The sequence below is a fragment of the Sebastes fasciatus genome, chromosome 4, assembly GCF_043250625.1.
Source record: "Sebastes fasciatus isolate fSebFas1 chromosome 4, fSebFas1.pri, whole genome shotgun sequence".
Lineage (NCBI taxonomy): Eukaryota > Metazoa > Chordata > Actinopteri > Perciformes > Sebastidae > Sebastes > Sebastes fasciatus.
The window spans coordinates 33896899-33914037 of record NC_133798.1 but is presented as its reverse complement, the minus strand read 5'-3'; the positions used below and the strand labels follow the sequence as shown (position 1 = coordinate 33914037).

Sequence of the window (17139 nt, the reverse complement as noted above, 5' to 3'; positions counted from 1 at the left end):
TGGAACCATACTCCGTTTCCTATGGTGCAGACATGGAAGTGGCAGCACAGAGCCTCATGTGGTGCAAAGCTCATTGAGAGAGAGCTCCTGTCTCATAGAGTTCCATTGTTCTTACTCCAGTGTGTCCGCGTCCGCACAAGTGGCATTGACAGCTGCAACAAGACAACATTTGGGACCGCGCATATTTTGTTGCGTGAATGCGTGCATTCATTGTGCAGGTGCAGGCGTCGCTCTCAGTGTAAGACAGTGTATCTCCTTGTCGTGCAACATATCTCTTACCTCTCCTGTTACTATCTGTAATGCTGTGATGTCACGGCTTTTGCTTTTGCCAAAAGCGAGACTCGGGCCTTTCGCTTTGCTGCTGCTCTAAGTTTCTTTTCCAAACAGGTGCTTTTTTTGCCGCTGGCTCAACGGTACAGTAACATGTGCCATTTTACAGCAGTTGAACAGTGGGCCAAGAAAAGGTAGCTGTTACTTCCTGCAGTTGTCAGGAGGAGCCTGGGATGAGTCCCTTATGTCAGCTTCCCTCAGAAGTGGATGAGAATGTATCTGACAATATGGCAAAATCACATTATTACATAGAATGGACAGACAGGCTGTAGTGTGAGGACAGTGATATTCAGTTCACAAACCGTGTTTCACAGTTGTGTGTTGCATGTTTTACATCAGAAAAAAACAACAACTTTTACAGCTTACTTTGTTATTGCAGTTCGCTGGAGTCATTAATCTGAACGACTGAATTTTGTAAAAAAACAGCACAACATGATCATATTCTGATTCCATTTATTTATTATTGTTTAATTAATTATTTTAATCAATTTCATATTTCCTATATAGGCTACATATGTTTGAATAAGAAAGTATTGTGTTTTATTCACGGAAAAAAACTCCAAAAAAACACGATGAGACGATGATGTCTGAACAAATAAGTTTACTGTGTGGCATCGGAGTCTTCAAAAAAAGTTAGTTCTGACATTGGAAGGGGAGCCAAATCGAAATAGCTTGTTGAATCACATGTTTTCTGATCTAGTTAGCCCACAAAAAAACTGACTGGGTTGTCTTATTTCAGAGTTTGTGGGTTGGTAGGAACTCCGGATACCCAAATGTATGTGTACAAGCACTGAAAAAGTGTTTTTTGTTTTTAATGATATGTCCCCTTTAAAGCCCAAAGATGACAACTCGGAATTTATGGTCGCTTCATTTCATATGTATGGATGTTGCTGCACACAGTTAGTTACAATAACTGACAAAACATCTTATTACTTAAGATTGAGTTTTCCTCATTTCCCCTGCACCACACTTTAATTCAACATATTAACAAAGTGGAAGTGCACATTTAAATACATTATGGTGTGTATATACAGTATTCACATACAGTGCATGTCAGTGTATGCAGAAATGCATGGGCTGTTTTGTGCAAAATGCATGTATGTTAGTGTGAATGTGAGTGTATGTGTGTGTGTGTGTGAGAGAGAGAGAGAAAGCATGTGCGTTCTGCAGCAGCTCTCCTCTACTGGGCAGCCAGCTGTCTCTCTGATTACCCAGCATCCTCCAGGTGTCAGATCTGCCATCTGCAGATGAGTGGCAGGGCGTGTGGAGAGTGGAGGAATGGAGGGAAAGAGAGGGGGGGTTAAAAAAAAAAAAAAGGAGTACAGGAAACAGAATAACTGGTTCTGCAGACATCTGGAACGTGTTCAGACGGGTCAGCGCTCGATTGAAAAGGTGGCTTTTAGAGTCCTTGGCTTTTCAATGTTTATTGAGTAATACTGCTTCTTCGACGAAAAAAAAAAAAAGAAAAGAAAGAAAGAAGTTGCATCTAACAGAAATGTTTACACGGGTGTTTCGCACGAGTGTGTTTTTGCCGACTATTTGTTATCATTATTATTATCGCAAGAACTTCTTAGTGCACAAGCCTTTGAGTTGTTCTAGTCAGAATTGCCCTTAATTGTGCCCTGAGAGGAAGAAACGGAGATCCAAGAGAGAATCATTTGGTTGATTAAAGACATGAATAAAAGATCATACATGGCCAGTGTTTGCTTTCTTCTTCATTGTTCTCAATTAGCCTCAAATTGTGGAATCAAAGGCGCGTTTGTGTTGCGCTCTTTGTACAACTTAGATGCTGCGTTAAGGCGGCGTCATGATGTCAGAGAAATGCTGCTGCGGGATGTTCTGTTGCCTGTCCGTGTGAACTCGTCCTCTTCGTATCCAGTTCTTTCTTCAATTAGCCGCCTCCCATTCTCAATTAAGACGTTCCTATCCTCTCTCAATTTGGGGCCCTCTCTGGGCGGTCCCATCCTCAACACGGTGCCTTCAAAGCCCTCCGTCGGCAGTTTGACCTCTTTTGATGTTAGTATTTCTTCTCTGTGACCCCCTGGTCTAGCAAATGGCTGTTTGTAGTGTGTGCTTGTGTGCGTGTGAGGCTATAATAAGGCTGACCCCAGGTTAGCTTTTCCAGTCAGAGTGGTCTATTAAAGCCAGTCAGCCCAGGAACGATTAGCTGTCCACTTGATAAAGTTTTTTTCCTGATCTCATTGGAATCAATTTTTGAAAGAAAATATCTGTCATCACTAACTGCATTAAGACCGATTTTTTTTTACTTCAAAGCTCCGTAAAGGAATCGCGCTGTTTGTCGTTCGTTAGGCTTTGCGTGGCTGCGTTGTGTGTGTGTCGTTGTTTGTGCAGTGAAAGCGCTGTGTGAGAAATACACTGATGCTCTGTTGGCTCTGCTGACGCTTCACACAGGACCACTGTTCTGTCCTGAACGTCCGCTACAGAGGGACCTCAGGTGGGTCCAGAGAGCGTTCACAGGGCTCCAAAAACACTTTCCAATCCAAATTTTCATACTTTGTCAAACCTCAGTGTGTAAGGTAACACACTCTTCCTTTAAAGGGTTGGTTCACCCCAAAATTACCTCTCGTGGCATGTAGCCATGCAGATCGTTTTTGGTTTTACTTGCCCAGGCTTTAACATATCTGTCTCAGAGTTATCTGCCGCCGCCCCCCAGCCCGTTCTCATTCCTGGGGCGTTAAATGCAGATGCTTTGTCATGCACAAGGCACCCTTGAGGGTTTGCATGAGACGCACCTGGCTTTCAAGTAACTACAATGTAAACTCATCTACGTCTTTATTAAACGCTCAGAGAAAGTGGTCGGGGAGTGTGCATTGTGACGTAGTTTAAAGAGCAAAAAAACACACATGGGCAGGTGGGAGGGGGGGTGGATGGGTCCAACAAACACAGGGCTTTCATCCAGGAGGTTGCTGCTTGTGTAAGATTAAAGTTTAAGTTTTTAAGGGGTCCTGACAAAGTGTCAGTATGTCACAAGTTGGGATGAGGACGTTTTGACACCCCATAACCATAAAAAAAACCCAGCAACATCCCCCCAAACCATCCAGAAACTGTGTCCCTGCTCTTTCTTTGGTAGAAGGTACTGTAGGCCTAGTTATAGTGAAAACTGTCACTATAAAATGAAATTCTTTTCACCTGAGAAACAGCTTTCTTGGCAACCTGGACAAATGAATGAAAACATCTGTGTGGTTAGGTAGATGATGATGTTGCTACAAAAAAAGTTGTTGTGAAATAACCACGCCAATGATCATTTTCTTCTGTTTCCCTCTTTTCCAGGTGACGTTCATGAATTTTAAAGTCATCCACAAGTGAGAAGAGGGTGTCGGAGTTGAAGTCTCTTATTTCTGTAAGTTCACATTTCTAATTGATTGATATTTATTGCCTTTTGCTGTAACGCTGCCAGCTCGCGTGTGCGTTTGTGCCGCGCACTATTTTGGATGATTGCTTCCACCAAATGGCAGATAATAAGCTTTCAGGGAGAACACATGATTGTGTCCTCGAAGCAGAACGGAGCAACACTTGTGTGCGCTGGTGTTTGAACACACCACGTTGTGTTAGCAGAGCTGCACGCAAAGTGTGTGTGTGTGTGTGTGTGTTAGTCCATGTTAGCTGACTCTGTGCTAGTCCACTGCCTCTCTCCCCTCCATCGGCACATACAGAACGCTTTTGATTTGTTTCGCAGCAAATGCAGACCTCCACTCCGGTTAGTATTCTGCCCTGCGCGCCCTCAATAGCTGCTTTCACTTGGGTGAAGAAAGGGGTCTTTTAAAGACTCTCACAGGCATCACTCCAGGAAGCTTTCAGCGCCGGGACCTACAGTATGCCTTTTAATGGACTTTCTCCCTGTGAGCAATAAAGATTATATCTGGAGTCAAATAGTGCTGTAGGTAACACTAGCCCAAATTAAGCTGGTGAGGTCGCAGTGGCCGATCTTGATGGCTTCAGCAGAGGCGGGAGACGTATGAAATGTACAGATGGGAGAGGTTGGAGAAAAGAGCGATCTGACCATCTGGCTAATCCCCCCTGTTTAAGAATACTTATTAAGGCCCTCTCTAGTGGCCCTTGAGCCGTGTCACTGCTGGGTCAACAAGTGTCCTCGCTGCTGGACAGACGAGCTTCAGTGTTCTGCCGTGGGTGATAATCTGTGTCCTGCTGGTTGGTCGAGGAGTTCAGTTTCAAAGGCTTGATTTATGGCTCGTGTAAATCGTGTTGTATCGCAAACTAGAGCCATGGTTCCCACCCAGGGGGATCGAGACCCTATTAAGGGGTTATACTGACCGATGCAACCTGTGCCAAGATGTTACAAGTAGACGTAGCTTCGTTACACACATTTTAAGATTATAGGGTCAAATGTTTAACTAATAGATACCATCGTTAAACTTCCCCAGTTGATTACTTATATTAAGACAGCTGAGATGTTATGATTAAATATGCAAATGATGCATTATCTTATCAAATATGTGCTAATTTGCATACATTTCCAGAACAGAAATCAGAACATTGGATAAAGCTGGGTTCAAAATTCTTGACAAATTAGAGTCAAAGGTTTTAACAGAGGGAATTTTGGATATCTCTTTGTATCAGTGCCTGACATGGGCTGGTACTCAGTACTGGCATGTCTGATCTTTAAAAGGTTCTATAAATCAGGCTATGGATGATGTATGAACAAACTCCTCTCTAAAAACCTTCAGAATATAGATAGGAATGAAACTGGAAAGTTTGTGTAGATTTCTGGCTCAGATTATGAGAAAAACCTCAATAAAACAATACAAACATCACAATAATTAATCGAGGCCTCGTACATTTATTTCCTCTGCCTAATTGCCCTGCATTTGACGAAATGAATTGTGTCGTTATTGGGTACAACCGGACCACTTAGGCCGCTTTTAATTCCATCAAACGCCCCTTAATTTCATCAATTCATCTGGAAACTTGAAATCACATTATTGTGTCTTTTTAAAATGTAATCTAATTACATGGCGGTAAGATGACAAGTGGACCCTCCTAACAAAATTACAGTCTTTACAGGGTGCAGATCGTGTCGTGACAGGAACAAATCTTTGTGTTATACTGTAAGACTTTGGAAGGAAGTGGGCGCTGTGTGTTGGAGGGTTTGTATACTGTACGTACTGTATCTAATGGCTTTGATCGGAGGAGCCGGGTGTGTCTATGACTAATGTTTTAGATGATCCGACATCGCTGGACATTTCACAAAATCTGTCTCGAAACAGGTTTATATTGGTTACACGGTGTTTATCGTCAGAGCGTGGAGAACCACATCCAGATTTTTATTTGTGCGTCCAAAATCGGTTTAGTGCTCGATAAGGAAAAATCAGATCATAGACCATTTAGCTGTGTGTTAGCTGTGCTGCGTGGCATTTATAGATGTAGGAATGCTGAACCTGCAAAGCCGCAGTCTGTAAAGCAGCAGTGAGAAAGACTTTGAGAAAAGATTTCAGCCGCTTCATGCATCATGACAGGCCTATTTGCGGAGCTTTGTTGTTACGCATGCTTCCTGTAATGGCAGTCATTTGCAAAGAGTTAGAAAAGTTACCAGACAGCGAGCAGCTGTTGGGCTGATTTGTGGTAAGCTAATGAGCTAATGAGCTAATGAACTCACTGAGGTTACCTGTTTGGCTTCCTCCAAAAAACACAATGTCCGTCTCTGCATTTTGCTTCAGCTTTGTACGTGAACTTCACTGCGTTACAGTGTAAGACGAATCACCGGTGCTAATGGGCAGCGTCTAACAACATTTACTGTAGTTTCTCAGTACTTAACCTTATGTTTACAGTGAGCTATTATGTCCTCTTGAGCTTTGGACATTTACTTAATTGATCTGATTTGTCCACACATATGAAATGTCCACTTAGTGGACAGAATGCCTTGCGAGTTTGCGGCATAAGGGACGTCCTTTAACGGTGGGAAAAGAGAGCTGGACTACAGCGATCTGCCACGGCCACGCTTCCAGTCAGCACATTCGTTCATGCATGCCGGCTCGCCGGCAGCACATGTTCGACGAGTATACATATGTTTGTGCGTTATGTATTTAGTTGTTTTCCAGGCTGCATCTGCATCAATTTATTTGTGTTTGTGCTCGCATGCGTGTTTGTGTTTTGCACACTCATGCCTCATCAACATCCCGTCTGAGGCCCATCTGGTCGGCTTTGAAGAGGCTCGTGGAGCGGCGGCGGCCGGGGCTTTAAGGCAGGGCCGGGCCAGCGGCGGTTCCTCCCCACTTACACATAAATCCACGGTGCGAGGCCCTCTGCCAGAAACAGTATAGGCCGACCCTCGTGGCTACTTCCCAAACCACCCAAGCTCATACCCCACTTTCTCTCTTCTATTGCCCTTGAAATGGGGCCTGCTCTAAATATTATCTCCCCCTGTGCTTTATCCCTCCGTTTATCCCTAAGTCGGCAGAGAGAAGAAAGGAGCCGTGCGGCTGAGTCACTTTTTCCCCTCTCTTCTCCTCTCTCCAAAACCACAGGCAGCGGCAGCGGCTTCCTGGAGATGAGCGCTTTTGTCTGTTGTGTGACCGCTGCGGCTTTAGGCAGATCCTCCTCTGATGAGGTAATGCACGGGCTAGATGAGGAGGCAGAGTGAGAGAGGAGGGAGGTGAAGGAGCCTCTGGATCTATATTTGAAGCTTTTGATTTATCCAGGGAAAGGGTACTTTATGGGTGATGTATGCTCCTTTTCAGCAACACCCTGCTCCACATGGAGGCCACTGTACACGTCCACACCTACTCGGAGGTGGCCAGTGCAACTAGTTATCAACTGGTGCCTGCTGGTCTTCTCCAGCGATGAGTCAACGGTTGAGGGAGGAGGAAATCATTATTCCTTTATGTAAAGATTTTCCCAGGTGACTTTGTTTTCCGACCAGCAACTATTTTAATGAGAAGAAATTATATACTTTTAGGGCATTATGGTGTCTGTTACTTTGAGGGTAAAAGGAGTGGGAAGACAGGAAGGGGGAACATCCCTGTTTGTGTTGCTCTCTGTGATTATAGTCGAGGTGCCTGGTTAAGATAGTCAAAGTAGTGAAGTTTGATTTATTCCATGTCTTTGTCTCTGATGTAAAGTTGCTCTGAAACATCTACTTGACTCTATATGAGTGCGAGAGTGTAATAGACCAGATTATCATCCTAAAGGTCAGCGTGTCTGCATCAGTTTGAGCCTGTTCTCATATCCAGGGGGTCAAATACAGAGGCCTTATCACAGCCGTCGGTGTTTGGTACCACCGCACAAAGCACCCTTTGGCACCTGTGTGAAATGCACCGGGCTTTCAATTAATTACAATGTAAACCCATCCGCGGCAACAGTAAATGCTCCGAGAAAGAGCGCCGGGAGTGTGGTGACGTAGTTTAATGCGTGATAAGAGACACACAGAGCAGGCGGGAGGGGAGGTGAAGGTTTTCATCCAGGAGAGCTGTTTGTGTCCCGCGTGTCACGTTACAATCAGCCGTTCGTTCGTGTCCCGTGTTCACAACGTTCAGCGTCATTTTCACTGTTGGAACGTAGTAGTTTTAAGCCCAACCATGTGGTTCTTTCCTAAACCTTACTGTAGTGGTTTTGTTGCCTAAACCTAAAGTGACGCCCAGAGAGTCAGTTTCCCTCCTCTGCCTGTCATGAGAGTATTCTCCCTTAACGGGACATAAAATCAACTCCTCACACGACAAGCTTTTGCTGGAGTTTTTAACCTTCTGATGAAAATAAGCGACTGGCGGCTTCATCACTGGTGCCGATGCTTCAGATAAAACACACGACACGCACGCAGCCCAGGCCAAGAGAAGGAGTTGGCGGTGGAGTGAACTGTAGTAGCTACACAGGGAGTTGGCAAGACTGAAACTGGAGGAGAGCGGGGGAAAATTGTAGAAGTGAAATGAGAGTAAATGTGCTTCTTGAATTCTTTCTTACGGTGACACTGGACTCTTAGCGACGGGTTAAAGTTTTTTCTGGAAAGTTTTGCTGTTTTGTGTCACCTACTATGATAAATGATTATAAACTAGGGCTGTCAATCAATTAAAATATTTCATCAGGATTAATCACATGATGGTCCATAGTTAATTGCGATTAATCACAAATTAATCACACATTTTTGTTGATATGTCAAGTATTTAATATTCTTATCAACATTTGCTCATTATGCAAATGTATTATTTATATTATTATTATACTGCATTTAGCAGAAAAAATATGCTCAAATCATAACATGGCAAACTGCAGCCCAACAGGCAACAACAGCTGTCAGTGTGTCAGTGTGCTAACTTGACTATGACTTGCCCCAAACTGCATGTGATTATCATAAAGTGGGCATGTCTGTAAAGGGGAGACTCGTAAGTACACATAGAACCCATTTTCATTCACATATCTCGAGGTCAGAGGTCAAGAGACCTCTTTGAAATTGGCCATGCCAGTTTTCCCTCGCAAAATTTTGCGCAAGTTTTGAGCGTTACAACCTCTACAACCTAAAAGTTGCAAATTGCGTAGATGCGTTAAAGAAGTTAGTGGCGTCAAAATGAATTTGCGTTAATGCGTTATTGTCGCAATAACTTTGAAAGCCCTACTATAAACAATTGTATTTTGATGCTCATCCTTTAGCAATTAAGTTTTTCTGAATGACAGACATCACTTCGACAGAAACAATAAGAAATTGATATCAAATCGGTTCGATTAAACAACATTTTGTAAACATTTTAACAATATTTCATCATTTCCGGATGTCCAAATCTTATTGTGAGATGAAGATACTCTACATTTCATCATAGATTGTGGAAAAGACACGTTTTCACATAGCTTTTTACAATTGACAAAAAAAAACGTTGTACAGAAACCAAGCGAGCGTGTGTGAGTGTGTAAGTGTGTGAGTGTGTATTCAGCGACGCTGACAGTCTCTCCATGTGTCTTTTTTTCCTCATCTCTGCGGTGACAACTGTTTTCTGCTCGGACTTCTGGCCTCCCGTTGAGGAATGCCACCAGACAGTGCTGACATTCAGGATAATTGCTTCCTGTTTTAACTGTCATGGGTCGTGGAGGTCAGGGGTCAGGGTCAATCTCAGCTGTTGTTCTCGGGGCTACGGGGGACGCCACCTGGTCTTTAGATCATGGACGATCCAACACATTATTCTCTCTAAACAATATGCTTCTACACCTTTTTCACATTCTTCAACACGCCATAGGTGGAAAAAAACAGGTCACTTTCAGCTGTTTGGCTTCCTTCAACACCTCATTACAAAACAGAGGTTTTTTTTTAATAGCTCGTGTTTGACTGCAGTGTCGGTAGAAAGAGGGAAGGTCGCGACACAAAGCGCCACCTATGCAACAATGTCACCGCTGCAGTGCTAACACCTGTTCCTGAGAGAGCCTCCTCTTATGTTTAACGCTATTTTCCTGACGCTGAGTTCAGCTCACTACCAAACACCAGCAACATCACATCCTCATAATTACAGCTTTCTCATTACAGTAAAAATCCTGCATCTCATTTTAAAGCTGCCATCAGCCAAAATGAACTGGCCTTAATGGCTGCTGATTGCATTCCTACACCGGCCAACCCCCCTCCTCCTTTTTTTAGCGATCTGATCGTTTAAGTACATGCTAGCATAATTGAGGTCTCTTCCTTGATTAGATTTGCACCAGCTTTTAACAAAGCCTGCTCGAACTTAATCCAATGAGGCCCATTGTGGGGAGAGCGGAGGGATGACATCGCTCCTGGTTAGCTTCAAAATCAGCCGAGCCGCCGGGCAATTAGACGCTGCGCTGATAAAGAGGCAGGACAACTAAGTAAACGAACGATACAATGTTTCTCAGAGCTCACAAGTGGACAATTGAGCGGTGATTCATATCACAAATTACCTTTTTGTTAAGGCACTAACCTTTTAGTAAAGGCTTAGAAATGAGAATCACTTCCATGGACTTAAGTTCAAGGCTTTTCTTTCACTTTAACAATTAACATGCTTTTTAATTAACAATAATCTTTTCATTCAAAATGGAATAAAGGCGATGAGATATGGTGCTTGGGTTTTGATTGGATTTAAATGTGTATTTAGTTAGATTTATCAAGCAGGGGCCTGTTGACCCTTCTACACTAAAGCTCAACGCAGCGCTTTTGTCTGCTTAGCATATACACCTGAATCAGTCGTGATGGCGTGTCAGTGTTTTACACTAGACGAACATCATGCGCTCAGCAGCCCTGACCTACTGGGACAGGAGCGAGCGGCCCAGCAGGGTGCAGAGGTATCGGCTTTGGCTGCGTCCTGCGGTGACACCTGCCCGTCCATAATCACCGCAAGAGACTAAACCGCCTTCTGACCTGTGGCTGTGTGTCACACACTCAATCCCCCTAATCTCCTCCTTTGTTCTGTGTCACCATCAATTAGTCATGTACCAGGAGTCAGCCAGAGGAAAGTGTCTCTGTGTGTGCGTGTGTTTAGTGTGAGTGTGAGAGAGGATACATGCCTGTACTTGAAAACTTTAATTACACTTACTGTTAACTGATGTATGCATTTATGTGTCTGAGAAGTTGGTTGCATCTGTTGCATGTGAGTTAGAGCTGAAATTATTAGTTGATAGACGGACAATTAACATGCAAACTATTTTGATGAGGGATTAATCGTTAAGCAAAAGTGCCCAAAAATACATTTCCAGCTCATCCAATGTGAATATTTGTGGGTTTTCATATAGTCCTCTGTGATCATTGGACTGTTGGTTCAATGTGATCTCATGGGAAGGCATATGAATAGCACGCCACTTTGACGACGTGCTTTTAGCTCATCATTTCAGTGGGGCTGCTCCCTCTTAGTCGATTAGTCGACTAATTGGTCATTTTGGTCTTAGTCGACTAAGATTTCTTTAGTCGATTAATAGTTTTTTTATGCTTTTTTCCTGCTGGATGACTTACTTTGAAGAAATGTGTGAGCACATCTCCGGTAAACACAAGACTTAAAGTGATGCTTTTGTGTTTATTTTTTATGGAGAAACTCACAGACCTTTCGATTAAATCAACTAATCGATTAGTCGACAATAGAGTGTTTTTCGACTTAGAATTTCTTTGGTTGAGGACAGCCCTACATTTCACACCACAGGGTTAACGTTGTGAAAAAGCTTTTCATGTACCATTTAACCGTAAAGCAGTCGCGGTTATGTTTAGGCAACTAAACTAAGGGTTAGGAAAAACATCATGGTTTGGCTTGAAATAAGTAAACTGTGTAAATTACGTATGTAAAGAACGTAACATAAGTACAGAAAACATGTCACCAACATCACTAATGTAAATAGGTCAACGAGACTTTTTGGTTTCAGACGGGACACAAACACGGTCTCCTGGGTGAAAGTCCTGTGTTTGTTTCACCCGTCCAAACGCCCACCGGAAGTAGTCTTTCTGGCTTTTTATATTACGTCACTTGCTATCTGCGTCGCTGTAGTTATTCTACATCACTAGCTCTGAGTGTAGCATATACACACGGATGAGTTTATTTCGCCGTCAGTACAAACTAAATGGCGTAAAATGACACGGCAAAGCAAGACCGGTGTTGTGATTGCACGCAAAATGACTTAAGATATCAGCGTGCCATTCATACACCATTTGGTGAGACCAGGCTGGTTGATTGGACAAAAAAAATAATTCATGGACCTTTTTCAACCCACTTTCTATGAACCAAATGATTAATCAATTACTTAACAAAATAATTTGGCGGATGAATCGATAATGAAAATAGTTGTTAGGTGCAGCCCTAATCTGAGTCTCTCTGCAGCAGGTGAAAATCTCACACTGTAACTTACCGAATTTTGGTGATTGAATTCATGTTATGTTGTTTTAAATTCTGTTGAAGGATGTTATAGTTCACGCTTCTCTGTAAATTGAAAAAATTCGATGATGAAAAGGCTAATAAAACGTTTTGTAAAGCGTAGTGTAAACCACAAAATGCTTACAAGAAGGCAAAAAACACACACATGAGGCAGATTTTACATGTGATGTTTATCTTCACAGGCATGTACATGTCATTAGACGAGGTCTAATTGATCTCTCCAACGAACAGATCAGTGTCTAGATTAAGAACAGGAAGGGTTTGGACTGACTCTGTCTCTCTTCCCATCTGTAAAACCTCCTATCTGTGCTAACAATGGGATTGCACACTCACTATAAATACGTGGGCCTGAACAAGTCGTAGCTCACCTGTTCAAGCTGTAACTAATCCAGAACTATTTCTATAGTTCCCCTTGAGGTTCAATGATCCGGCTCCACGAGGTGCCAAGGGATGAGCAGGCATGCTGGTATGTTGGAGAGAAAGGAACTAATGGTTTTGGACGCCGGCCCAGTTCGTGAAGGGGCCGTTTTGGAAAATCAAAAGCTTGTTGATTGCAGTTTGTGGATGTTTTTACTTTGCATCTCTGATGTTAATGTACTTTATTGAAATCAATCATTCAGCTTTGGCAGAACAGGAACAGCAGGTCAGAAAAAAAGGGCGTATTTGCACACAGCGTATATATACATCACCTTATCTGGGTCCCTGTGTTTACAGGCGACTGTTGACAGTAGCTGATACGCGGCGCGATAAATGCACTTTGATTTACGGGGGAAACAATGCCGTATTATGTGAGCCAGGGACACTTAAGACTGGAGTAACTGTGATATGAACACGAGCCAATTTTATGTGTGTTCAAGAGGGCAAGCAGCTCCGGAGTATGTTTGTCAAAGCCTTTGGATGAGGCTCCAAAATGCTTGGCTCCCTTTCAAATCCTGGATCACTCGCTGATAATAGAGACAGATTTTTGATGCCGTTGCCAATCTGTCGTTATTAAAAGATGCGCGTTTGGATGTGCAGTCAAAAGTGCTGCGTATACAGGCATCGCTGAAGATGAAATACACAAATGATTTATCATCTGGACGCTATTAATTTAACCTATAGAGTCTTACTCAATAATTAATGTCTATTGGCATATGACCCTATAAGCCATACAGTAAACAGCATGTCTCATAACTATGTATGAGATCTTGTAGTCAGCTAATATATGGCCGAAAGGCCCAGAGACAAGCCCTCGGTCTTAATAAATCAACCATATCTAATGAAGCCCCTAATTGTGATTTACAGCCTGCAAGCCCAGCGATGTGATGGAGAGAGAAATGGCTGAAAAGAGAGAGAGAGAGAGAGAGAGAGAGAGAGAGAGAGAGAGAGAGCAGTCAGAGTTTCGTAGTCCAGCGGAGCACCGGGCAAAAAAAAAGAGGCTTTATTAAAAAGCGCTGCTCCCTTCCAGCAACTGTGAAATTCTTGCGTGAGTCTCATGAGAGGTTTGTCAAGATATGATTCTTACTGCGATAAAAATCTGAACAGCTGGACGAGTAGCCGTTCCACTCACGGTCCAACCGACAACACAGAGAAGAGAGGGGGATATTTATATATTCACTTTAAATGAATAATCTACCCGGTTCAAGTTTTCAAATTTTTCAAATTTATTCCCAGCAGCTCTGTGTCTTTGGTCGTCGTTGATGTTTCTGTTTGTGGTGCTCTATTTTTGTTGCTAAACAATTCTGATCCTATTTATTCCCGACTAACTGAAAACATGCGGCACGTTGCTTCTGCGCCAGAATGTTTCTCTCATTAAAGACCGTCCAGCATCAGCTCCTCAGAACAACAAACATAAAAGCTTTTATGAACCGTCTGCACAATAGAATCACTTCTGTTTTAAATGCTTCTGCGTTATTTTAATTGAAACTAAGCAGCAGAATATAATTGATATGAAATGTTTACTGACTGTTGCACAAATGCCAGACTTTCCATGCTTGACGTCAGTCACGTCCGCACATTTGCCAACCCTCCCGATTTTCCCGGGGCAGACTCCCATTTTTCATCGCCCTCCCCCGGTTTCCTCCACAATTCTCCCATATTTCTCCTGATTTATGGCAATTTTTCACACATTTGTTTTTTTCCTTTTCATTATCTCAACCTGTTTTCTGACACTGCACAGCGCGTATAAGTCATAAGCTTTACTGTTTCCAGCCGGACGGCAATAGAGCTACACTAAAATGTCTTTTCCCGCCAGAGGAGAGCTGCTTGCGCTCGCCACAGATCTCAGCATCACAGCAAAGCTGGCGCGGCGTGGCACGAGCCGTTGGAAATGACGGGTTTCAGAGCGCAGAAGTGCCGTTGTCGCGTTGCGTCTGAAAGGACCTTCAGTGAGTGAGAGGAGAGAGAAATGGAGAGTATAAGAGAAATAAATACTCAAGCAAAAGATAAATAAAAGAATAAAACTGATCAATAAGAAGTTCACGTCAGAGGGGCCGATTATTTAGTTTTCTTTCCTTAGAATTAAAGTCAATTTAAAAGTCAGTCTATTTAACTTCTATTTGTTATTTTCATTCTTTAAAAGTCACCAGAATGCAGGAAACTAAGTCTCTGAAACTCTTTCTGGGGGAGGACCCCTGTTGGTTTTCAAATTCTCCCTATTTTTAAGGTCTCCAGGTTGGAAAGTTTGCATGTTGGACTGAACAACCCCACCTGAGTCTTATATATTTGCCCTGATTCTGGGGCTTAAGTCCGTGTGAATAACGGCGGCTGTGATTGGCTGGATTAATACCCTACATGGTTTGAAGTGAGGCCCTGTGCACCGTGAACAATGTATATTCGCTTTGGGCTGCTAAAGGACAATGGATACCTTGTGTAGTAGCTCTGACCTTGCGGCACACACTCACACCTCTGTACACTCAAGAATGTGACTGTGTACATGTGTTTTTACATCTCGCTTATGTTCATATTGCAGAGAAAGGTGAGGTGGAGCGTGACTTATTCACTTTCCTCGCCCAGTTTTTGACCACAGAGCAGCCTCTATATCTACCCTACATGTGTTCATTGTACATCGGCCGCTCGTCCGCGGTATCAGATGTGTCTCATCGACTCACACATAACTGTTTCAAATCACCCAGCCTGTTTCCCATAATACACACATACAGCTAATCACACACTCTCTCTATGGCAAGTGGCTTCAGCCAGACCAGGGGACACAGGATTGGAAGGGGGAAGGATTAGTCTGGATTGTGACAGCTCCACATGCCGGGGGACACTGACGTGCCTCCGACCGCCAAACTAGACAACTGCTCCTGGAGAGGAGAAGACGTTTTCACGGTGCTGGTTCAGCATTACATCCCTCACTTCTCCTCTACCTTCTTTACACTGCGGTCAAGTCATTAGGGCTGTGTATTGGCAGGAATCTGGCGATACGATACGTATCATGATACAGCGGTTACGATTCAATATATTGCGATACTGTAAGCAAGGCGATATATTGTGATTTTTTAAATCTAATAGGAAAACTGCCACACACCACCATATGCATAAAATCGGATTAAAATATTTTTTTTATGCAATCAGAACAGCTGGACCTGCATTATCACAGTCCCTGTAACATCCAACATCATAGCACTACTTTGAGAGGACGCATCTCTTTGCAAATCTAATAAAGTATTGACTGAGTTGATCGTTGAACGTGAACTATTAATTAAAAATCGAAACAGTGTTTTTGAGAAACGATACAGTATCATAAAACATAATATCGTGTTACTGGATATTTTGATATTTTCTTACACCCTTACTTGTTATGTAGATAAAAAAAATCTATTGTGCAACTCAAATTCCTGTTTTACTTTTACTTTATTAGACTTTCTCGTCCAGAGTTGATGAGGGGAAGTTCGGCGCTTTTGATTCTTTCATGTTTTAGATAGATTACGATAATCAGTGTTCTGATTTGTTTGTTATTGGTTTTCTTTGTTGCAGCATCAGTTAAGATCGTTTTATTGTCCATTCTTGGCTCATTTGTCTTAAAGGTGCAGTGTGTAGGATTTAATTAACGCAATAATAATGCGCTAATGCAAATTCATTTTTAACAGTGCTAATTTCTTTAACACAACTTGCAACTTTTAGGTTGTAGCGGGCTCAGTTTTAAAGCTAGTGTGAAGATACTGGCATCATATGAAACTAGAAAACCTAAGGAATCCATTGGTGCCAACCATGTCATACTAGCTTGTCGTGAAGGAGGCTAATTAACGCCCAAAACGTACACTAAATTTTGGCGAAGAAAAACTGTCATGGCCATTTTCAAAGTGGTCCCTTGACCTCTGACCTCAAGATATGTGAGTGAAAATGGGTTCTATGGGTACCCACGAGTCTCCCCTTTACAGACATGCCCACTTTATGATAATCACATGCAGTTTAGTGCAAGTCATAGTCAAGTCAGCACACTGACACACTGACAGCTGTTGTTGCCTGTTGGGCTGCAGTTTACCATGTTATGATAAGAGCATTTTGTTTATGCTAAATGCAGTACCTGTGAGGGTTTCTGGACAATATTTGTCATTGTTTTGTGTTGTTAATTGATTTACAATAATACATATATACATACATTTGCATAAAGCACACATATTTGTCCACTCCCATGTTAGTATTAAATACTTCTGCCAATAGATCCGCTGAAATGCTACACACTGTTCCTATCTAATAATAACTAATAACTAATCCTAAAAAGAAAAGTTACATATGCCATAAATACATATACTGTAACTCATATGCTATAAAATATAGTAACAGAGTTCATGTTCATAGTGTTGCACTCACCCTACGACCATGTGGATCAGACTGTCACATGAAAATATGTAATAACATTCCTACACATCTCCGCTCGTTCCCATGACATCATGTCTGTATATGTGACAGCGTTATGCACTGCCAAAATGAGTATCAATTAAATCCTGTGTTGTGAGCACAGATGACTTGTTAGAACCATCTGTACACATTACGCATGCAGGAC

The 17139-nt window shown here is 42.6% G+C and overlaps 1 protein-coding gene across 4 annotated transcripts in view; it reads left to right on the top strand.

The window, feature by feature from the left end:
• LOC141766709 (transcription factor SOX-6-like) overlaps window positions 1–17139 on the top strand; it is a 129652-nt gene that overhangs the window by 16498 nt on the left and 96015 nt on the right. For 2 of the 4 annotated variants that reach the window (XM_074633782.1, XM_074633778.1), the window contains exons 2-3: window positions 3622–3691; window positions 6834–6916. In XM_074633782.1, the coding sequence (XP_074489883.1) occupies window positions 6912–6916 (5 nt within the window). In that variant the 5' untranslated portion in view covers window positions 3622–3691; window positions 6834–6911. The remainder of the gene's footprint in view (window positions 1–3621; window positions 3692–6833; window positions 6917–17139) is intronic. The other 2 variants (XM_074633779.1, XM_074633780.1) reach the window with 1 other exon arrangement.